Source organism: Arachis hypogaea, chromosome 2 (assembly GCF_003086295.3).
Source record: "Arachis hypogaea cultivar Tifrunner chromosome 2, arahy.Tifrunner.gnm2.J5K5, whole genome shotgun sequence".
Lineage (NCBI taxonomy): Eukaryota > Viridiplantae > Streptophyta > Magnoliopsida > Fabales > Fabaceae > Arachis > Arachis hypogaea.
This window is the reverse complement of record NC_092037.1, coordinates 19,517,441-19,541,446: the sequence shown is the minus strand read 5'-3', so window position 1 is coordinate 19,541,446 and position 24,006 is coordinate 19,517,441. Positions and strand designations below refer to the sequence as shown.

Below are 24,006 nucleotides of genomic sequence, written 5' to 3'. Positions count from 1 at the left end.
CAGAAGAAAATCCAAAAGGAGAGTGCAAAGCCATCAACTTGGCCGAATTTTGGGAGGAAGAAGAGGCAGTGAACGCCACTGAGGAAGACCTCACTGGACGTCCACTGACCTCCAATGAGTTCCCCAATGAGGAACCATGGGAATCTGAGGCTCAAAATGAGACCATAGAGATTCCATTGGACTTACTTCTGCCATTCATGAGCTCTGATGAGTATTCTTCCTCTGAAGAGGATGAATATGTCACTGAAGAGCAAGTTGCTAAATACCTTGGAGCAATCATGAAGCTGAATGACAAGTTATTTGAAAATGAGACTTGGGAGGATGAATCCCCTTTGCTCACCAAAGAACTGAATGACTTGTCTAGGCAGAGACTGCCTCAAAAGAGGCAAGATCCTGGGAAGTTTTCTATACCTTGTACCATAGGCACCATGACCTTCAAGAAGGCCTTGTGTGACTTAGGGTCAAGTGTAAACCTCATGCCTCTCTCTGTAATGGAGAAGTTAGGGATCTCTGAGGTGCAAGCTGCAAAAATCTCACTAGAGATGGCAGACAACTCAAGAAAACAAGCCCATGGACTTGTAGAGGATGTTCTGGTTAAAGTTGAAGACCATTACATCCCTACTGATTTCATAGTCCTAGAGACTAGGAAGTGTATGGATGAATCCATCATCCTTGGCAGACCCTTCCTAGCCACAGCAAGGGCTGTGATTGATGTTGATAGAGGAGAGTTGATCATTCAAGTGAATGAAGAATCCTTGGTGTTTAAGGCCCAAGGATATCCCTCTGTCATCATGGAGAGGAAGCATGAAGAGCTTCCCTCAAAACAGAGCCAAACAGAGCCCCCACAGTCAAACTCTAAGTTTGGTGTTGGGAGGCCACAACCAAACTCTAAGTTTGGTGTTGAACCCCCACATTCAAACTCTAAGTTTGGTGTTGGGAGGTTCCAACATTGCTCTGAGCACCAGTGAGGCTCCATGGGAGTCCTCTGTCAAGCTATTGACATTAAAGAAGCGCTTGTTGGGAGGCAACCCAATGTTTTGTAATTAACTATTTTCTTTTGTTATTTTATGTCTTTTGTAGGTTGATGATCATAAGAAGTCACAAAATTAATGAAAAAAGCAAAAACAGAATGAAAAACAGCAAGAAAAACAGCACACCCTGGAGGACGCACCTACTGGCGTTTAAACGCCAGTAAGGTTAGCTGTTGGGCGTTTAACGCCCAGTCTGGCACCATTCTAGGCGTTTAACGCCAGAAAGGGGCACCAGACTGGCGTTAAACGCCAGAAAGGGGCAAGAAGCTGGCGTTAAACGCCAGAAATGGGCACCAGCCCGGCGTTTAACGCCAGAATTGGCTCAAAACGTGTTTTTGAATGCCATTTGGTGCAAGGATGACTTTTCCTTGACACCTAAGGATCTGTGGACCCCACAGGATCCCCACCAACCCCACCACCCTCTCTCTTCTTCACCCATTCACCAATCACCTCAACACCTCTCTCCCAAAAACCCCCCACCTATCAAATCCCACTATCATCTTCACTCCTTCATTTTCACACACCCTAAACACTACTTTTTCCCCTTTTGGCCGAACCACAAAGCCATCTCCCTCTCCTCCATTTCTTCTTCTTCTACTCTCTTCTTTCTTCTTTTGCTCGAGGACGAGCAAACCTTTTAAGTTTGGTGTGGTAAAAGCGTTGCTTTTCGTTTTTCCATAACCATTTATGGCATCTAAGGCCGGAGAAACCTCTAGAAAGAGGAAAGGGAAGGCAAAAGCTTTCACCTCCGAGTCATGGGAGATGGAAAGATTCATCTCAAGGGATGCACTTTCCTCCACAAAACTATTGGGAGCAACTAAATACCTCCCTAGGAGAATTGAGTTCCAACATGGGATAACTAAGGGTGGAGCACCAAGAACATTCCATCCTCCTCCATGAAATTAGAGAAGATCAAAGAATCATGAGAGAGGAGCAACAAAGGCATGGAAGAGACATTGAGGAGCTCAAGCACTCCATAAGACCTTCAAGAGGAAGAACAAGCCGCCATCACTAAGGTGGACCCGTTCTTTAATCTCCTTGTTCTTTATTTTCTTGTTTTTCGAAATTTTCATGCTTATGTTTATCCATGTTTGTGTCTTATGATCATTAGTGTCTTAGTGTCTATGCCTTAAAGTTATGAATGTCCTATGAATCCATCACCTCTCTTAAATGAAAACTATTTTTATCACAAAAGAACAAGAAGTACAGGATTTCGAATTCATCTTTAAAACTAGCTTAATTAGTTTGATGTGGTGACAATACTTTTTGTTTTCTGAATGTATGCTTGAACAGTGCATATGTCTTTTGAATTTGTTGTTCATGAATGTTAAAATTGTTGGCTCTTGAAAGAATGATGAAAAAGGAGACATGTTACTGAGGATCTGAAAAATCATAAAAATGATTCTTGAAGCAAGAAAAAGCAGTGAATACAAAAAAAAAAGAAAAAAAAAGAGGAGAAAGAGAAAAAGAAAGAAAAAGAAAGAAATAAAGTTGTGATCCAAGGCAAAAAGAGTGTGCTTAAGAACCCTGGACACCTCTAATTGGGGACTTTAGCAAAGCTGAGTCACAATCTGAAAAGGTTCACCCAATCATGTGTCTGTGGCATGTATGTATCCGGTGGTAATACTGGAAGACAGAGTGCTTTGGGCCACAGCCAAGACTCACTAAGTAGCTATGTTCAAGAATCATCATACTTAACTAGGAGAATCAATGACACTATCTAGATTCTGAGTTCCTAAAGAAGCCAATCATTCTGAATTTCAAAGGATAAAGTGAGATGCCAAAACTGTTCGGAGGCAAAAAGCTACTAGTCCCGCTCATCTAATTTGGAGCTTAGTTTCATTGATAATTTGGAGTCTATAGTATATTCTCTTCTTTTTATCTTATTTGATTTTCAGTTGCTTGGGGACAAGCAATAATTTAAGTTTGGTGTTGTGATGAGCGGATAATTTATACACTTTTTGGCATTGTTTTTAGTATGTTTTCAGTAGGATTTAGTTAGTTTTTAGTATATTTTTATTAGTTTTTAGTTAAAATTCACTTTTCTGGACTTTACTATGAGTTTGTGTGTTTTTCTGTGATTTCAGGTATTTTCTGGCTGAAATTGAGGGACCTGAGCAAAAATCTGATTCAGAGACAGAAAATGACTGCAGATGCTGTTGGATTCTGACCTCCCTGCATTCGAAGTGGTTTTTCTGGAGCTACAGAAACCCAATTGGCGCGCTCTCAACGGCTTTGGAAAGTAGACATCCTGGGCTTTCCAGCAATATATGATAGTCCATACTTTGCCCAAGATTTGATGGCCCAAACCGGCGTTCAAAGTCACCTACAGAATTTCCAGCGTTAAACGCCGGAACTGGCACCAAAATGGGAGTTAAACGCCCAAACTGGCATAAAAGCTGGCGTTTAACTCCAGGAAGAGTCTCTACACGAAAATGCTTCATTGCTCAGCCCAAGCACACACCAAGTGGGCCCGGAAGTGGATTTTTATGTCATTTACTCATCTCTGTAAACCTTAGGCTACTAGTTCTCTATAAATAGGACCTTTTACTATTGTATTTTCATCTTGGTTCTTCTGGTTCCCTCTCTGGGGCCGAAACCAATGATCACTTTTGTTCTTATGTATTTTCAACGGTGGAGCTTCTACACACCATAGATTAAGGTGTGGAGCTCTGCTGTACCTCGAGTATTAATGCAATTACTATTGTTCTTCCATTCAATTCCGCTTGTTCTTGTTCTAAGATATCACTTGTTCTTCAACTTGATGAATGTGATGATCCGTGACACTCATCATCATTCTCACTTATGAACAGTGTGACTGACAACCACTTCTGTTCTACAAGCAAACAAGGCTCTAGTGTTTATCTCTTGGATTCTTTAATCGGAATCTTCGTGGTATAGGCAAGAACTGATGGCGGCATTCAAGAGAATCCGGAAGGTCTAACCTTGTCTGTGGTATTCTGAGTAGGATTCAATGATTGAATGACTGTGACGTGCTTCAAACTCCTGAGGGCGGGGCGTTAGTGACAGACGCAAAAGAATCACTGGATTCTATTTCGGCCTGATTGAGAACCGACAGATGAATTCTGCTATGCTGTGACAGAGCATATGCAATCGCTTTCACTGAGAGGATGGGAGGTAGCCATTGACAACGGTGAAACCCTACACAAGCTTGCCATGGAAGGGAGTAAGGAGGATTGGATGAAGACAGTAGGAAAGCAGAGAGACGGAAGGGAAGACATCTTCATGCGCTTATCTGAAGTTCCTACCAATGAATTACATAAGTATCTCTATCTTTACCTTTGTGTTATTTTCGTTCATCACCATTACCATTTGAGTTTGCCTGACTAAGATTTACAAGATGACCATAGCTTGCTTCAATACTAACAATCTCCGTGGGATCGACCCTTACTCGCGTAAGGTTTATTACTTGGACGACCCAGTGCACTTGCTGGTTAGTTGTGCGAAGTTGTGTAATGCCATGGTATTGAACACCAAGTTTTTGGGGTTCATGACCGGGGATTATGAGAGTTGTGAAAAAGTATTGTTCACAATTTCGCGCACCACCAGGTCAGCGCCACGGGAGCCACGTCAGCATTTTCCGTTGAGTCCAACGGAGTCACTTCAATGGAGGGGTCAATTTGTCCGCGTTTTAGAAGGGTCAGGGACATGAATGTATTTTCCAATCCTTGGGGACGAAAATGTCTGCGGAAAAAAGGTCAAGGACCTATTTGTCCTTTACTCTTAAAATAATGTTCTATCTGAACTAACATATATTCCTTCCAATTATTTTTTTATCATTTTATCACTCTATTCTTATTATTAAATTTGTATTTAACATCGTGTGTGGTATGAAATTTCAGTTTTAATTTTATTTTTTTCACATGTGATTTTATTTTTATATATCTTACTATTATTTTTATAGTTAGTTATAACAAGTTCTTGACTCCAATAAAGGAGGAGACTAATAGGAGTAAAAATAAAAAATAAAAAACAGCAACAAAATATACATTGACACACATTTTATATTTGTTTTTTATTTTTACCTACCATATCATACACAATAAAACAGCAAACACTAACTACATAGTAATTTCTTTGGTATTGCCATCAAGAAGATTATTGTGAATTAAAATTTTATTATTATTCACCACATACAAGAACACCGTTATGGGTGAAAGTGAAGTAGAAGAACCAATTTCTAATGATATTACGTGACAAGAATCAATTGTCTAAAAATAGAACTAATAAGAGAGCAAATAAAGAATCAATTGCCTAAACGATTGTAATCTTAATTATTAGATATTGTAAAATCAACATTCAATATTGAAGTATTTATTATCATCGTTATTTTAATTTCCATTTTCTTATGTAAAAAAATTGTATTTTTTGAGTTATTTCTCCAAACGCTACATCTTTAAAATAAGTATTTCTATAAATAAAAATCCAAACACAAAATAACTTATTTATAAGCTGCTATTAATAAAAGTCTTTATACTTTAAGCTCTTTTTTTAAAAGAACTTATTTAAATTATTTATTTGAACTGGACCTAAGTCTTTCAAAGGAAAAAAATGATTATCAAAGTTCTTGAAGGAGAGAGTTACTTAGAGCATTTTTAATGCAATGTTTTAATTTATTTTATTTTGAGTTTTATAAAATGCCATATAAAATATTTATGTTATTATATATCATGAACTTTAATTTAAAATTTAATGTAAAATTTGTCAAATTTAATGTTTAGTCTCATTTCAATTTACATTTAAATTATTTTTAATTATTTCAAATAATTTTAATTAAATTGTAAAAACTTAACTAAAATAAAAAATATAGAATAACAAAATTAATAATTTTGTAGATGTGAAGGTTGAGAATTTTATGTATTTAGATTGAAAAAAATAAAAATTTTGTAAATAATTGAGAAAAGAATTTATGTTAAATTGATTTGAATCTATTTTTCTATCAAATTGATAAGAATATAATAAAAAATAGAATAATAAAATGTTTATTTTTTATTTTTTAAAGTAAAGAGTGAGACTCAAATCCAAGACCTCTAGATGAGGATGAAGAAACGATACCATTTGAGTTATAGCTCGTTGACACATTATAATATTCGTTTAATGGTATACAAGTGATAGCATTTCACTAATCTTTCATTAAAATAATACAATATCTGATACTAGTATCATTTTAAATATGATATCCAATATAAATTTTAATTTTAAATTATTTCGGTTTATTGTTGACTCACAATAGAATAGAAAAGAAGAGTAATAAAACAAAATGATGAGGAACATGATGTTATTTTGTTTGGATGTTTAATAGCTTTTATGATTAAAAAGAATGATAATGTATGAGTTTTTTTTCTCTCTCTCTCCTTAATCCTCCAAAATTGGAGGGTAAAAATAAAGGAGGTAAACTACTAAAATGGTACGCGAAAAATTATTAAACGTGAAAGATAAAATAGTGAAAGCACCAAAATAACTCCCGGAAGATTTTAAATTTTAACAAAAATACCCAAACGTAAAAGCATGGCGTGATAGTGAACAAACAACATTGATTTGTCCATTGTTATTAAAACCGGACCGGACCTGTCAGTTCGACCGAAAAATTGGTGAACCGAATTCTCGATCGGTCCGATTCGATGATCAGACCGCACCAGATAACGAACCGGTACGAACTGGTCAAACTCAGAGTGAACTAGTCAAAATCGGTAAGCCCGGTTCGACCGAACCGCTTGAGTTTCAAAATTTCACCAGAATGTGAAAGATGGGGTTTGAACCCCCTCATCAAGGAGAAAAATAATAGTCATAACCACCAGGCTGTTAAGCTTGGTATTAATACATATGCAAATTAAAATACATATAAATATCTTTCAGCAAATAATTTACTTATATTTAATTTATTTTAATTTTAGTTATAAACTCATTCATTCTTAAATTAATTATATTTTTATTTAACAATAATTATAAACTCACTTATTTTTTATAATTATATAATATCTATTAATATTATTTTTCAATAAATACTTGTAGTATATAATAGTATAATTATAAACTAACTAATAAATTATTAAAATTCAAAAATAATAGTTATTTTAATATAAAAACAAAATAAAAATATTTATGATAGAGTAAAATTAACAAAATACTTATTATTCCTGTTTCATATTGTTTTAGAATAACTAGATATTTTTAAAATGTTAGTGAAAATATATATTTTAAATTTTAATTTTAATTTTTTTACTATACTTTGTTTTTTATTTACATAGGACCGAGTCAATCGGTTCAACCAGAAATCTACCGGTTGAACTAATGATCCAGTAATCCAGTAACTTGACCGGTTCGATCACCGGTTCGATTCTGACAACTATGGATTTGTCAATGAAAAAGCTTCGGTGATATAACAAAGAGCTCCAATAACATTTTCTCATTTTCTTCCAATCCAAAACACTTCTCATAACCATTCATTCATCATCAACCATGAGAGTTTCAATACCTTCCCTCCTTTTCTTCCAATCCAAAACCCTTTTCATACCTTTGCAAGATGATCTTGCTCAATGAAATCCATGATTGCTTGCTCCTCCAAGAAAAGGTCTTCCATGAGATTGGTGAATCCTTATTGTTGTGGTTGGTGGAAGTGGAAGTGGTGCCATTGTTGTTGTTGTTATTCTTGTAGATGTAGTTTTTTGCGGATTTTGTAGTTGAAGAAGATGAATCAATGGTGTTTGGGTGAGACTTGAAGGTACAATTCAAGAAAAGAGTTCTTGAAGAGAAGGGCATACCATCTTTTGTATATAGAACAAGCTCGGAAAAAAGCAGAAAAAGGAAAGAAGGCGAGGATGCGATCGATGAGCCTCTGAGGAAGCTTGCTGCATATTCTGTTGCTCATCCATGGTGCGATGTTGACGGTGCTTGTTGTTGCTACGGCGGTGGTGGTGGTGCTGGTGATGGTGAAGGTGTAAAAGAAAGGATGGGGATGGTGATGGTGACGATAAAAACCTTCCATGATTGTTTGATACGGAAGGTAATAAGGTAAAAAAAAAAAGTAAAGGACGGGATTTCGAAAAATTCGGATTTAGGCTTCTCTCACTGAACACTTTTGGTAGTCAAGTCAGTATTTCTATTCAATGTGATATCATGCTTTTATGTTGGGTGTTTTTGTCAAATTCTAAAATCTTTTTGGGGTTATTTTATCTTTTTACAACTTTCATGTTCCTTTTTGTCAAGCTAAAATTTTTTGGGTATTATTTTAGTAGTTTATTCATAAAAAAATACTAATTTTGGATGACAGGTAATATTTAACAGAACATTGTTCCACCAATCCACCTTGAACATGTCATTTCTCCTTCTAAAAGTTCTTCCGAACATGATTCACCTAGTCATTCCATTCTATGCTACTTCTTTTTTTAATACTCCCAAACATAGGCTAAAGTTATTACTACATTCTGGTAAAAACTATGTTTTAAGATACTGTTTTAAGAAAATACTTGAAGTGGGCCTAAACGTGAGGTCCAGACTCCTTTGAGTTAAAATCTTTGATTTGTCCACTAGAGACGAGGAATCTCTCAAATTTCTTGTATGAATAATGGTAGGGAGTACATGCAAGGGACTCTGATATTTAAATTAGTAAGACTTCATGCAAGTTTAAGTGAATTCAGATCAAAAAATACCTGAGTTGAACAAGATATTTATGAAGTGTGATGACTTAGTCACCACTTTATTTATGGATAGTGGACGATTTTTCTTTTCTTGTATCTTGGGAGGTCATTCCAAGTTGTGAAGACTGAAGGGTAATGATATGCAAATAGTGTCTGAAGTAGTGGGATGACCAAACTTTGCTTACTGCGCAAATCGGGTTGAGCATGGGTTATAAACCACGTTTCTCAACATAAGTCGGGTCGGTGGATTCGTAGTCTTGTTGTATTGGACCTGCAAGCTTTTTGGGATTCCTTAGAATGACAAGATCCTTGTAAAGTCCTTGGTCATGATTTATTTGGGTCAAAGTATGAACAGGTACCTATGTTATTTGCCCTTTTTTGTACATTTTTTTAAGCCATTTTAAATCTACTCAAGTTTAAGAATGACAATCTAACCAGTACTTGCGGGTATCAGCTCCGTCCCTACTCAATTCAGGCAGGTTTTGAGGTTTTGTTCGGAACAACGGCCAGGTTCTAAACGTACCCAATACATATAAAGTTCATAAAAAAATTTAATTTAAAAATTAATAGAGAAAGAACAAGTAGTCGGTTAGAGTACAAAATTTTATTACTCGTAGTTAGTAATAAAACAGGTTTTTTGTAAGAACCGAGGCTTTCACAAAAAACCGCTTAAGTAGAATAGAATAATTTTATGGCCTGGAATAAGTTCGAAATAAAATTGTTTTTCTAAAATATAAATGTGAGATTCGGATTCTGTGGATTTTTCTGAGTGGAAAAATGTTTTCTTTTGAAAATTTTCGGGTAAAAACGTGTACCGGTAGATTAGCCGGTAGTACTGGCTTAAGTCTGTCCAGCACTGCGTGAGAGAGAATAAAACAGTAGCAAATCTTAGAAAAGTATTTGAAATAGCAAACCAGACACTTATCCTAAAGGTTTGGCCCAAAGTTGGGCCAAACGAACCAAAAATGCTACGCGGTTGGACTGGGCCCAAGTTGGGCCTAAGCCCAACACATATACACCCTTTAATGAGACTTTTTTCAGCTCATAAGACACACACAGGGGACGCTGGTTTTTGAGGGAAGAGAGGAAGAAGAAGAAGAACACTATTCACTCTCTCCTTTTTTGAGCCATATCTTGAGCTACGGTGCTCTGATTGACGAGCCGTTTGCGACCACGCAAAACTCTTGTCGAGCCCATCGTTTCTAGCAAAACAAAGTGGTAAGAAACTCACTCTTTCCTTCCTAGTTTCTCTACCCTATGTCATTTTCAAAAATGGCTCTTTGAGTTGTTGAGTTTCTTTGTGTTCTTGTTGTTTAGGTGTAATCTAGCTTGGCTAAGTAGTGGATTTTACCCCAAAACTTGTTGGGAAAGGTAAGATATCACTCTACCCTTGTGTTTAGTGGAATGTCATAAACCCTAGCTTTGATTCTTGTTTTTTTTTCATGTTATAGAGTGTTCTTGGTGTTGTTTGGTGTTGAGTGAAGGCTTGAAAGCTTGTGGTGAAGTGGTTTTGTGCGTGGAGGGTAATCAACCAAGGTATAGTTTTGATTTTCTTTATGTAATATGCAATGTTTCGTGAAACTTAGGCTAGTTGACCTTAAGATAGGATTGAATGTTTGGGTGTATGTTTAATTGTGTGTGAATTTGATGTTTGAATATAAGTTGTGGGGTGATGATGATATAGAGTTTTGGGATGTAGGATATATGATATTATTGATACTAATTGTTGATTTTTAATGATTATAGAGGTTTGATGAAGGTTGTGATTTATTGTTGTTGATGAGGGTTTGTTGATATTGTTGATGATTAATGATTTTGATGGTGTGGAATTGGTGAAATTGGGACATTATTGATGGTTGAGTTGATGAATGATTAGTATGGACTTTTGTGTTGTTTTGGGTATTGTTTGGGTTGTGAGTAACTTTGCTTGAATTGAGAGTTTTGGTAAAGTTGAGTTTTTAGTATTTTTGGTAAAAATGGATTTTAGGCCAACTTTGGTGGATCATATCTTGAGCTACAATTATTGAATTTGATTGAATTTTATATCAAATTAAAGATAATTCAAAAGGCCTTAAAACGGTATAGATTTTGTGGAAATTGAAATTTTGTAGAAAAAGATATGATCGTTGGAAGTTGGTGTCAAAAATCTGAAATTCTATGATGTTGCAGAATTTGTGATTTTTGGTGTGTGTGCCCACGCACACTGCTGTGCGTGTGCTCTGAACAAATGTCATATCTTTACTTGTGCGTACACACACCCTTGTGCGCACGCGCACCCTGTAAATCTTTGAAAACGTGCATACGCACACAGGTACGCACGCACATAGAGGGAGATGCTTACAGTTGAGAGCGTTCGCACACTCTGGTGCACACACATACCCTTCAAATTTACAAGTTGTGCGCACGCACAATATCATGTGCAACATTTGAATATCAAGCAAGAGCCAGACTCATTTACCGGTCATACGTGGCTGTCCTTTATGGCAAGCAACATGTAGTTTGAAGACAATGGTATTCTTTTCATTCCTATCATCCCAAGCATTATCTATTCACAACCAAAAAAAGGAGACAAATTCAAGTCTGCCATATTACGAGATCTACACAAACGGCAAAACAACCTATATAAAATTTTATCTATCACACAAGAAAGATATTTACGTAATCAGAAACAAATTAGGTGACAACATAAAAATCAGACCTGGATATTCAAATAGCCTGGGATCAGCACTGATTGGTATGAGGCCTAATCTACGGGATAGAACTTCATCTTGTATAAGTGATGTGTTATTTGCAATGTAAACTCTTTCAATAGCCATTGTTGGTACCTAAATTTATAACCATCACGTCAGAATTTGATAATCTCCATCAAACTATTAATGGCAAAACATAAAATTGGAGAGAAAGAAACTATGAAAGGCCAACACATCAAGGTGAAAATAACACTGCCAGAAGATGTTATACCCTCCCAAGGGTAATTCTGGTCCACTGTTTATCAAAGAAATTTTTGTTTGGCTAAAGCATCAAAGCAAAGTAACATATCCCTGTTTTTGACATCATCAACCAAAAAAAAAAGACAAACAATAGCCGGTTGGAATTCATCCTTCAACTCTTTGAACGTAATATTTGGCTATGAGATTGTGAAAAAAATTAGATAAATACTTTTTGTATTAGAAAAAGAAATTTCATTGAGGAGATAGCGTAAAGATGAGGATACGAAATCCACAAATAAATATGAGAGAGTTAGCTAAGACCTACATGGGTACACTATGTAACAATGGATGCAAATCCCTCTTAATATCGGCTCGAGAGGAACATCAAAGGCATTAAAAAAAAGAATCATTAAGGACCCTTTTATTCCAACCAAATGTACCAAAGCACTTCAAAATAGACTATAAATGATGCAATATTTAAGATAAACAAGTCTGACATACTGATTATAAATATTGAGGAAAGTATTAAATAAACATTTCACCTCTGCTATAAGGATTCTTTGAAATGCATTGGTAAGTGAAGGATCAATACCAATCATATCAAACTCTATGTCATCATCCGTGAGCCGCTTCACTTCAACTTTGAAGTTTTGACTGAAATTATCTAACCGCAAGCTATTATCAACACCTAATGCTGCATAAGCACCAGAATACTGTATGGTATCTGTCTACAAACATCAACATAGGAAAACATAAATAGCAAGCAACCGATAAAAAAGAAAAAGAAAAAAAATTTAGAACCAGCATATACTTATTACTTAATCACTCAAAAAGTGAAATAAGCTGAAAAAAAAACTACAAGTTTTCATTGAAACTCATTAACACCTATCATACAAACATAGAACACAAATTCCAAAATAACAAAATTACAAACTGGATTTGAGAGAACCATAAGGAAAAAACAGACTAAAATAAAAAATGAACATAGAGATAGCAAGATTTTACATGTTGAGGAGCATCGTTGTTGCAGAGGACCCGGGTCATGAGAAGCTCAAGATGTGGAGGGAGATTTGTTGGCACACTTTCCAAGCTCATTATGTAATCAAGCACTCCATTTTCATGCTTCATTTCTTTATTCTGATTCTCTTGTTCTTCCATCTCGGACATTGACTCGTCTTCGGATGATGACGACATTGCTGAAACTAAATAAATTTATAACTGCATCACATAAAAGTTCATCCACAATAAACACCAGTATCATAACAAGTATCAACGATTCAACATGCAAGATGGCACGTTATCAAGAGCTATTTGGACAAACACACGTAACATCATTCTGTATCTATATATGACATATACAAATGTTCAAAAACAAGAAATCGTACACTGTCAGAACCATTCATCATCATAATCGCCTCCATAGTCTAAGTAAAAGTAAAACAGAACATGCAATTAACATCGTCAAATCCTAATTAAACTTAATCACTAGTGAACAGCCAACACAAATAGGAAGAAGAAGAAGAAACCCAAATAAAGAGAAACACTAAACAGAAGACGAGATTCTGAAAGGGAAAAGAAAGCAGAGTCAGAAAGCGGAAATGAAGAGAGAAGAACCTATAAGTGCTGTTAAGTCACCGATGGACTATGCCCCGCCGTCGGAATTCACTCTACCGGTCAGAAAGCCGATTGAGAGAGTAGGAGAAAGAAGAGAAAGCACCCTTGTCGAGTCAGTTATGGTGTTTTGCAACTCAAGCTGTGGTATTAGGGTTCTTGTAGGGATTTTGAAGAAAACAACTTGTTTTTTTAATTATATTTTTTTATTTTAAAACACAAATATTTAAAAATATTTTTTCTTTTCTTGTTTGTTAAAATATCTTTTTCAGTGATACTTTTTAAGGACTAAACAAAAAATCAAGGTTGTAAAAACCGGACCGGTCAATAAACCGGTAAAATCATTGGTTTAATAATTTATTGGTTCGACCAGGGTTCAACTGGTTTAATTAAATATTAAATAAAATTATTAAAAAATTTATATATAATTTTAAATATATAAATTTAATAATTTAATAAAATTTAAAATTTCACAATTTGATATAATAAATTATTCATAATTTAATATTAAAAATTCACAACAACTTTAAACATCAAAATTCATAACTAAAAACAACCAAAACACACATAGTGGGTAAAAAATTAAAAATACATATGGGTATATATAGTAATTAGATTATTATTGTGTGTTTGGCACAGAGAAGGTTTGGCGCGAATCTCCCTTACCCTCAAACACCTCCGCAACGCTACCCTCCACTTGACCCCTCTTTCGCTTAGGTGTTATACTCGGACCATATTGAACAACAGCAGCTGCAGCATCCTTCTCTACGTTACTAGAGGCTTCCTTTTCATTTTTCCTGCGCTGGCTAAAAAACGACTTCAACCCAGCAGTGGTGATGGTGGGAGCTTTCTCGGCTACAAAGAGAAAAACATGAAGCATAATCAAAACAGATAACAAAAAGAAATCGCAAAACACCAAAACTCAAAATTACCTATATGATCCAACACAGCCTGCCTATCAGTGTCCCACTTCAACAGTTCAGCAATTGACAACAACCCTTTCGGACCTAGAGACTTAAATAGAAACTCCATGACAATATCATCATCAGGGAACCTATCGTCTGCATCTAACACTTGGTAGGGTTCCGGACACCACGACAAGGGGAACTTCTCCATAAGATGTTCATTTAGATAAAAGGAAAATTCCTCAGGAATACTCCTAACTTTGACAAACATAGACTTAAAATCTTCGAACTAGGATTTATAAAGCCAAATATCGCTCGACGGAGATAGCTACTCAAATTCACCCACAAGCCTAGACCCACCCCTTTAGCTTGAAACAGTGAAAAGAACAACCTGAGAGAGAGAGGATGACCTAAAACCTCCATTAATATTTCAAAGGCCCGAACAAATCCCCAAGAATTTGGGTGAAGTTGGGTTGGAGCGCAATTTAACCAATACAATACCCCACACTCAAACTCGGTAAAATGAAGCCTGACACCCAATTCTGTAAAAAGACAGCTATACATGTAGAAAAAGGACCAGTCACTCAGTTGGTCACAGACACGGTCATCTTTTTGACAAAGTAATAATTCTATTCTAATATTACTCCCCTCCCTAACCCATAAATCCGACCCCAACAGTTTCACAGACTCATCATCATCGAATTGAGAAGAGTAACCTTTAACCCTGGCATCAACCCGACCACATGGGTCACTTTCATTCCCTTTCCCCATCAAGAGACAGAATAAACAGCAAGAAGGAAATAACAAGTAAGAAAAGAAAAATCAACACTGACCTTTCTTACTCATTCTCAAAAAAAGAGGAAACAAGTTCTCTTCAGGGAAAATCAACAATAAAGCAAAATAAGCTCAAAAGGTACAAGAAAACATAACACCTACATAACCAAATGGTTACAAAACCACCAGAATTTAATCAGTATCGTCGAAAAAAGGAGCATTAACTCTCATCCAAATGCAACGGACAAGGGTACCTAGGAAAGCGGGACATGTTTCACATCCATCAAGTCAGAATGGCGCGAAGGACAAAACACACATTAAATGCAGGAACATTTCAAATTTCGTACAGAACCAAGCCGAGCTTGGGGGCTACAGACACAACACAAACACCAAATCTAACTGGCCGGGGTATGCACAAAATCTATATAAAGCTCACCTTGATTCTGTTTAAAACCAAAGCAAGCTTGGGGGCTATGATACGTAACGCATACCTCGGCCACCTAGAAGCTCGGAACAAAACAATAAACTCGACGTAATCGGACCCGAATATTTGAATAACACAAAGGTGGTCAGCGAAATCCGCTCCCCTCAAACGAACACTCAATAAACAACCAAATATCTCGGACATACTTATGCAACGGGTAAGAGGACTCATCTATAAAGCCGAATATGCAATCTCGGTAGAATCAGGTTCTTCTCTAAGTTCCATATTATTTTAATTATATTCAAATAGCCTTCTATTGACTTGAGCGTCGGAGTATCTTGTGCAGGTATTCCCACCGCGGTATTTCGCCCAAGACCGACGTATAGCTCTTCACAGGAGAAAACGAAGTGCTCGGGAACGCTATACCTCAGCAAATCCTACTCAGACGAATCAGAAATATAATCATTATTTTTTGTAAGCAAATTTTTTGTTACCTTCGTAATGTGGTAGATCATATAGTATAATGTTTTGCTATAATTGATTTTTGCTGTTTACTTTGTAGTTTTATCCCATATTTAAAAATAGTTCTAATGACACTAAGGCTGTATTTGATAGTGGGGATTGGGACTGAGATTGGAGAATTAGGATTTAGTATTATATTTGGTGACAAGAGATTGATACTAAAATTTTAGTTTTTGTCTCTAAAATTTTAGTCTCTTCAGTCTCTCCAAAAAATAGAGACACATAAAACTGAAATTTTTGGAGATGAAGACTAAAATTTACGTAAGTTTCTGCATAAAGTACCCCACTATATTTATAATAATTCATTACCCTTGTTTAATGAAATCTTTAGGGTAAAACATTGTCTTCTTTCTCAATTTCCATTGTGGTTCAATTTCTCAAACAGTAAGTCAAAGAAAGAGACAAAGAAGGATTCAACGGCAAACACCCACTAACATCACGGCAGTGACCAACAACGTGGTACCAGAAGCGCCGCCGAAATCAATGTCTCTTCGCAGTGGTGTGCTCTAACGTCATGGGAAGAGGAGGCGCCGATATCACAATTCTGTGACATGATTCATGGCGCCGTGATTGAGAAGCAATGCACACAAGAAAATACGTGCAGGATTTGCTCCACTGGGTTTGTCTTTTGCTGTCAGCGACGGGGATGAAGTGCTTTGACGAAGGGGTTGAATGCTACTTTTAATTACAAGGGCTAGGCTTTTTTTTTTTAACTGAAATATAATAGGGTTATTAAGGTAACTTGAATCATTTCAGTTTCTATCTTAAATCAAAGAGGATATTAAGACATAACTCAGTCATGTATACTCTACACCAAATACAATATTTAAATTAAGTTCAATCTCAATCTCTATTCCAAACACAGCCTAACAACACTAATATTTGTGGTTCTCTGCATCATTCATGTTAGTTTTTGAGTGAGATGAAGTCAAAGATAATGTGACGGGATCTCATTTTTAAACTCCAATCCCTTTTAAGTAATTTTCTTAAACCTATACAATCATGTGTCGATACTAAAATAATTTATCTAAATCTACAATTGTACGGGGAGACAATACCGCATGGAAATGATTTATCTAAATCTACAATTGTACAGGGGGTACAATACCGCATGGGATATAAAGACTAGCATGGTTTCATGTTACTATAGTGCTACTTGACTTTTTACCTTTCAAGTTCCCTAAACCTTTCGGTTGTGGGTAACTAACTGACTTAAAATGCGTTGCTCAATTGCTGTACAGTAATCATTTATTATATGTTAAGCTTATTTTGGTTTGGGTTCATAGGAGATAAATTAATTTCAAGGGGAAAAGTTCTTTTCCCATTTTGTAATCATCTTTTTGTTTGGCTTCAGAGATATAAATTAAATCAAGTATTCCACCTTGGGAACAATTTCAGCCTTTAATTAGATGGTTCAAACGAGGAATGTTTTTTTTTATAAAATCTCCAATCAGATTTCTTATTTGCTAAAAGGGTTGAATTCACTACAAGAAAAGAGAGCTTTTATATCAAAAGAAAAAAAAAATATTCTTAGAGGATTAGATAAAGATAATAACAATACAAACCATGTGTAATCATGCACTACTACATTTTCACCATTACTTTCGTTGCAAGATACCACACAGAAAATCAAGAGAACTCAGTAATTACTCGTTCACACTTGTCTTCCAGAATCTTCACAGCTTCAGTGAATAGCACTTCAGGGGGCAATGCTCCAGTTGATTCAATAGTAACTACAAGGGTGAAGAAGAAAAAAAGAAGTAAAAGATATACAAGTAATTTTGAGAACCTATCAAATCAATAATCCCTATCAGAAAAATTACACAAGATTACTTTGAAACATAGATTTTCAAATAAACATAAGTAAAATAAGGCCAGAGAGAGAGAGAGGTCAAATATGGTGGCAGAATGCTTGTTATGCAATTTTGCACTACACATTATGTTTTTGGTTTACACAGTACTATATTCTCTTTGGTTTACTCATTGTTATTTGGAATTGTCTCTCACTGCCCTACATGTGCTTTAGTATTTTTTATACAAAAAAGAAAAGAAAAAAATTAGACAACTTTAGACAATTTGAAGGCCTAATTTAACAAATTCAGCAAGAACCATAGTACTTACAAATGAAGTGATCTTTAACACGACGTAACGATATACGATCTTCCCATTCTTTTCCCTCTCTAATGCATTCCTTACACAGAGTGCAATCTCGTGGTCTGGCTACCGTGGCCCTTTTTTTGCCTGTCCAACATTAACTCAGTATCTAGTTATTACCGAACAGGGAAACTTTACATCATTTGCGTAATTTACAGAACGTTGTATACAATACGGAAAAGGCATTGATGCAAAAGCAATGGCAATTTCCAGAGAATATGTGGTCAACAATTGAAAGATATATCTGATGCAAGAAGCATGGATCTAAAAACAAAAATACCTTCCCCAATATCTTCAATGTCAAATAATCCAACTGGACATTTTTCTTGTAGTTTGACGGCCAGATCATCCTCAATGTTCTCCAAGAGGACAACCTATATAAGTCAAACATACAGAGGCCAAGTTTCTGTAAGTTCTGGTAGTGAGTAAATTTGAGCAACACTGATATCTTATATTCCCTTACCTCCGGAAGCATCCGATACCAAGCAGTGGAAACTGGTGACCATTTTGCATGTGTTCTACCAACACCTTTAACTGCATGAGCTTCAAGTTCAATTTCCTATTAAAACACATATACAGTGAACCAAATATTAGGTTAGAATTACTGCTAGTGAGTCTTTCTCGGAAAGAAAGGGGGAGGGAGACCTGATAGTTTCCAATTCAAATTTGCTTATTCAAGCACTATGCTCGATAAGTTTCCAATTGAAAAGCACGTAGGACTACTACATCAGTACACACAAATGGCACGCAGTATATATAACACGTAAAACTCACCCAATCTCTATAAAGAGCTACAGATAAATTCCTTTTTCCAGTTTATTTATTACCAAGCACTCAATTGAAATGTATGTTACCCTAAATAGTGAGGTAGATAGAATTTTTACCTGACCAGGTCCAAGTTTAGCTAATATAATATCCAAATATTTGGGACCAATTGGATTGCTCGAAATTTCGGGAATCGATTCTTGACTGCAAGTAAAAGATGTAAATGTCTTCGGTTTTGAACTTGCACTTAGTTTGGCATCTTCAGCTATAAGCTCACTCCCATTAGGTAACCACTTTAGTTGATCTGATCTCACTGCATTTTGCAACATCATCAAACAAGAAAGATTGCTAATATGATTAAAGTTAAAATAGCCAAATAAAATTAAATGAAACATTTGAATATCAAGCAAGAGCCAGACTCATTTACCGGTCATACGTGGCTGTCCTTTATGGCAAGCAACATGTAGTTTGAAGACAATGGTATTCTTTTCATTCCTATTATCCCCAGCATTATCTATTCACAACAAAAAAAAGGAGACAAATTCAAGTCTGCCATATTACGAGATCTACACAAATTCAAGTCTGCCATACAAGAAAGATATTTACCTAATCAGAAACAAATTAGGTGACACATAGAAATCAGACCTGGATATTCAAATAGCCTGGGATCAGCACTGATTGGTATGAGGCCTAATCTATGGGATAGAACTTCATCTTGTATAAGTGATGTATTGTTTGCAATGTAAACTCTTTCAATAGCCATTGTTGGTACCTAAATTTATAACAATCACGTCAGAATTTGATAATCTCCATCAAACTATTAATCGCAAAACATAAAATTGGAGAGAAAGAAACTATCAAAGGCCAACATATCAAGGTGAAAATAACACTGCCAGAAGATGTCATACACTCCCAGGGGTAATTCTGGTCCACAGTTTATCAAAGAAATTTTTGTTTGGCTAAAGCATCAAAGCAAAGTAACATCCTTGTTTTTGACATCATCAACCGAAAAAAAAAGACAAACAATAGCCAGTTGGAATTCATCCTTTAACTCTTTGAACGTAATATTTGGCTATGAGATTGTGAAAAAAATTAAATAAATACTTTTTGTATTAGAAAAAGAAATTTCATTGAGGAGAAAGCATAAAGATGAGGATACGAAATCCACAAATAAATATGAGAAAGTTAGCTAAGACCTACATGGGTACACTATGTAACAATGGATGCAAATCCCTCTTAATATCGGCTAGAGAGGAACATCAAAGGCATTAAAAAAAGAATCATTAAGGAACCTTTTATTCCAACCAAATGTACCAAAGCACTTCAAAATGGAATATAAATGATGCAATATTTAAGATAAACAAGTCTGACATACTGATTATAAATATTGAGGAAAGTATTAAATAAACATTTCACCTCTGATATAAGGATTCTTCGAAATGCATTGGCAAGTGAAGGATCAATACCAATCATATCAAACTCTATGTCATCATCTGTGAGCCGCTTCACTTCAACTTTGAAGTTTTGATTGAAATTATCTAACCGCAAGCTATTATCAACACCTAATGCTGCATAAGCACCAGAATACTGTATGGTATCTGTCTACAAACATCAACATAGGAAAACATAAATAGCAAGCAACCGATAAAAAAGAAAAAGAAAAGAAAATTTAGAACCAGCATATACTTATTACTTAATCACTCAAAAAGTGAAATAAGCTGAAAAAAAAACTACAAGTTTTCATTGAAACTCATTAACTCCTATCATACAAACACAGAACACAAATACCAAAATAACAAACTGGATTTGAGAGAACCATCAGGAAAAAACAGACTAAAATAAAAAATGAACATAGAGATAGCAAGGTTTTACATGCTGAGGAGCATCGTTGTTGCAGAGGACCCGGGTCATGAGAAGCTCAAGATGTGGAGGGAGATTTGTTGGCACACTTTCCAAGCTCATTATGTAATCAAGCACTCCATTTTCATGCTTCATTTCTTTATTCTGATTCTCTTGTTCTTCCATCTCGGACATTGACTCATCTTCGGATGATGACGACATTGCTGAAACTAAATAAATTTATAACTGCAACACATCAAAGTTCATCCACAATAAACACCAGTATCATAACAAGTATCAACGATTCAACATGCAAGATGGCACGTTATCAAGAGCTATTTGGACAAACACACGTAACATCATTCTGTATCAATATATGACATATACAAATGTTCGAAAACAAGAAATCGTACACTGTCAGAACCATTCATCATCATAATCGCCTCCATAGTCTAAGTAAAAGTAAAACAGAACATGCAGTTAACATCGTCAAATCCTAATTAAACTTAATCACCAGTGAACAGCCAACACAAACAGGAAGAAGAAGAAGAAACCCAAATAAGGAAAAACAGTAAACAGAGGACGAGATTCTAAAAGGGAAAAGAAAGCAGAGTCAGAGAGCGGAAATGAAGAGAGAAGAACCTATAAGTGCTGTTAAGTCACCGATGGACTATGCTCCGCCGCCGGAATTCATGCTACCGGTGAGAAAGCCGATTGAGAGAGTAGGAGAAAGAAGAGAAAGCACCCTTGTCGTGTCAGTTATGGTGTTTTGCAACTCATGCTGTGGTATTAGGGTTCTTGTAGGGTTTTTGAAGAAAACATCTAGCTTTTTTTAATTATATTTTTTTATTTTAAAACACAAATATTTGAAAATATTTTTTCTTTTCTTGTTTGTTAAAATATCTTTTTCAGTGATATTTTTTAAGGACTAAACAAATAATCAAGGTTGCGAAAACCGGACTGGTCAATAAACAGGTAAAATCATTGGTTTAATAATTTATTGGTCCGACCAGGTTTCAACTGGTTTAATTAAATATTAAATAAAATTATTAAAAAATTTATATATAATTTTAAATATATAAATTTAATAATTCCTAACTTAATAAAATTTAAAATTTTACAATTTTATGTAATAAATTATTCATAATTTAATATTAAACTTTAAACATCAAAATTCATAATTAAAAACAACCAAAACACACAGTGGGCAAAAAATTAAAAAAATATTTCAAAAGTAACTTAGAGAGTACTATAAAAAATCGGAGGAAAAAATTCAGTATATATTTTCCCATTTTTTAAAAAAATCTTTAGACAAAATAATTTTCTAAAATCACTACGCAAAGAAATCACAAAACACTATATAAATAAAATCAATAAATCATGAAAACAGTCACCAATGTAAGCATAACTAAGTTCACAAAAACAGTAAAACACAAACACAAACACAAAACAGCAGCAATCGAGTCTCCAGCAGCACATCATTATGCAAAAAAAACACAAAATCCTACATAACTGAAATCAATAAATCTTGAAGACAGTCACCATCTAGGCATAATTAAGTCACAAAACAGCAGCAATTCAATCTCCAGCAGCACATCACTATGCAAAGAAATCACAAAATCCTACATAACTGAAATAAATAATCATGAAGACAGTCACCATCTAAGCATAATTAAATCACAAAACAGTAAAACAATCACAAACACACACAAAACAGCAGCAATTCAATTTCCAACAGCACATCACTACTCAAAGAAATCACAAAACACAAAACATCAGCACAGCAGAACATATGCTGAATTAACTAACTTAACAATCTAGGCACAATTAAGCCCAAAGCATAGGTTTAATTAACTTAATTAAACACAAAAAAGCTCTGCGTGAACAGCAGAGAGCCAAAAAACACAGCACAGCAGCGAAGAAGACACAAACCAGAGTACAACACAGCATAGCAGTAGTGAGCAGTGCCATTCAATAATTAATATAATTTGATAATTCCTGAACTAAAAAACAAACACGAACAGCAGGCACTAGTAGTGAGCTATGTGATACAACAAGAGTATTAAGCACCAACTTAAATTTATCATCAAGAAACTTTACCAAAATTTAACAACAAAAAATAAATAAAAGAATGAACAAACCAGTAACAATTTATTGGTATCAATTTATCATCAATCAGTAATCCAGTAACAGTTAATCAACCCAGAACAAACAAGAACAAGCCAGTTAATCAACCCAGAACAAACAAGAACAAGCCAGTAAATCAATTCAGAACAAAGAAGAACAAGCCAACAGTTAATCAACCCAGAACAAACAAGAACAAGCCAGTAACAGATTTAAAATTTATTATCAAGCAGTGAGCAAAGCCAATCAACCAAGAAAAAGCACCGAGCACTGACGGAGCATCCGAGCACTACCTTCGGCGAGGGCAGTGACCAGAGATTTGAGGGAGAGCCACAGACGACGGGAAGCTGGCGACGAACACTGGCGAGCTGGCGACGGACGACGGGGAGCTGGCGACGAACACGACCGAGGGACGACGGCGGAGCAGGACCTAGAGACGCTGGCGTCGGGGGAATGGAGGATTGGCGAACGACCGCGTCGAACCAGGCGGCGACGGTGAGCAATGGCGGCGCGATGGAGGCTAGGGTTGTGCTTTGGGGAGAAATAATGAGAGTATAGATGAGACTGAGGAATGGAGCTCGAAAAGGGGGGAGGGGGGAGGGGGGCAAGGGCTTAAGTAGACTGAGGACGAGAACGGGCACTTCTATTTTAAACAAAACGCAAAAACGACGCCGTTTTCATAAAAACCGGCCGAGTCCCATTTCGATTCGACCGGCCAGTTTCTGACCGGTTCAACAACTTTAAAATGATTTTTAAAATAGTTTTTTTTATAGTTGTCAGAGCCGAACCAGTAATCAAACCGATCAAGTTACTAGATTATTGGATCATTGGTTTAACCGGTGGATTACTGATTGAACCGTTAACCCGATCCTATGTAAATAAAAATAAAAAATAGTCAAAAATTTAAAATTAAAATTTAAAATACATATTTTTACTAACATTTTAAGAATATCTAGTTATTCTAAAATTATATGAAACATGAATAATAAGTATTTTGTTAATTTTACTCTATCATAAATATTTTATATAATTATTTTCAAATTTTAATAATTTATTAATTAATTTATATCTATTATACTATTATATACTACAAGCATTTATTAAAAAATAATATTAATAGATATTATATGATTATGAAAAGAAAAAATAAGTAAATTTATAGTTATTGTTAAATAAAAATATAATTAATTTAAAAATGAGTGAGTTTATAACTAAAATTAAAATAAATTAAATAGAAATAAATTATTTGATAAAAGATATCTATATATA

The 24,006-nt window shown here is 35.2% G+C and overlaps 2 protein-coding genes across 7 annotated transcripts; both read right to left on the bottom strand.

The window, feature by feature from the left end:
- Positions 1-11,138: 11,138 nt before the first annotated feature.
- Positions 11,139-13,378, bottom strand: LOC112722784 (uncharacterized). Its single transcript, XM_025773944.3, has 5 exons — positions 13,234-13,378; positions 12,625-12,837; positions 12,162-12,347; positions 11,388-11,514; positions 11,139-11,234 (listed from the first exon to the last, which is right to left on the bottom strand). Exons 2-5 carry the CDS (start codon positions 12,811-12,813, stop codon positions 11,140-11,142), a joined length of 597 nt encoding a protein of 198 aa, XP_025629729.2. The 5' UTR covers positions 12,814-12,837; positions 13,234-13,378; the 3' UTR covers position 11,139.
- A 3,861-nt stretch (positions 13,379-17,239) lies between these two features.
- On the bottom strand, positions 17,240-23,370 carry LOC112740922 (uncharacterized). Of its 6 annotated transcripts, none has more exons than XM_025789681.2 (10): positions 23,031-23,370; positions 20,647-20,837; positions 20,191-20,376; positions 19,420-19,546; positions 19,202-19,288; positions 18,894-19,087; positions 18,473-18,568; positions 18,290-18,383; positions 17,977-18,096; positions 17,240-17,588 (listed from the first exon to the last, which is right to left on the bottom strand). In XM_025789681.2, exons 2-10 carry the CDS (start codon positions 20,833-20,835, stop codon positions 17,485-17,487), a joined length of 1,197 nt encoding a protein of 398 aa, XP_025645466.1. In that variant the 5' UTR covers positions 20,836-20,837; positions 23,031-23,370; the 3' UTR covers positions 17,240-17,484. The 6 variants fall into 6 exon arrangements, with proteins under 6 accessions (XP_025645466.1, XP_025645448.1, XP_025645434.1 ...); XM_025789663.2 differs by having other exon boundaries at positions 20,647-20,843; positions 23,031-23,360; XM_025789649.3 differs by having other exon boundaries at positions 20,647-20,859; positions 23,031-23,355.
- Between the last annotated feature and the right edge of the window lie 636 nt (positions 23,371-24,006).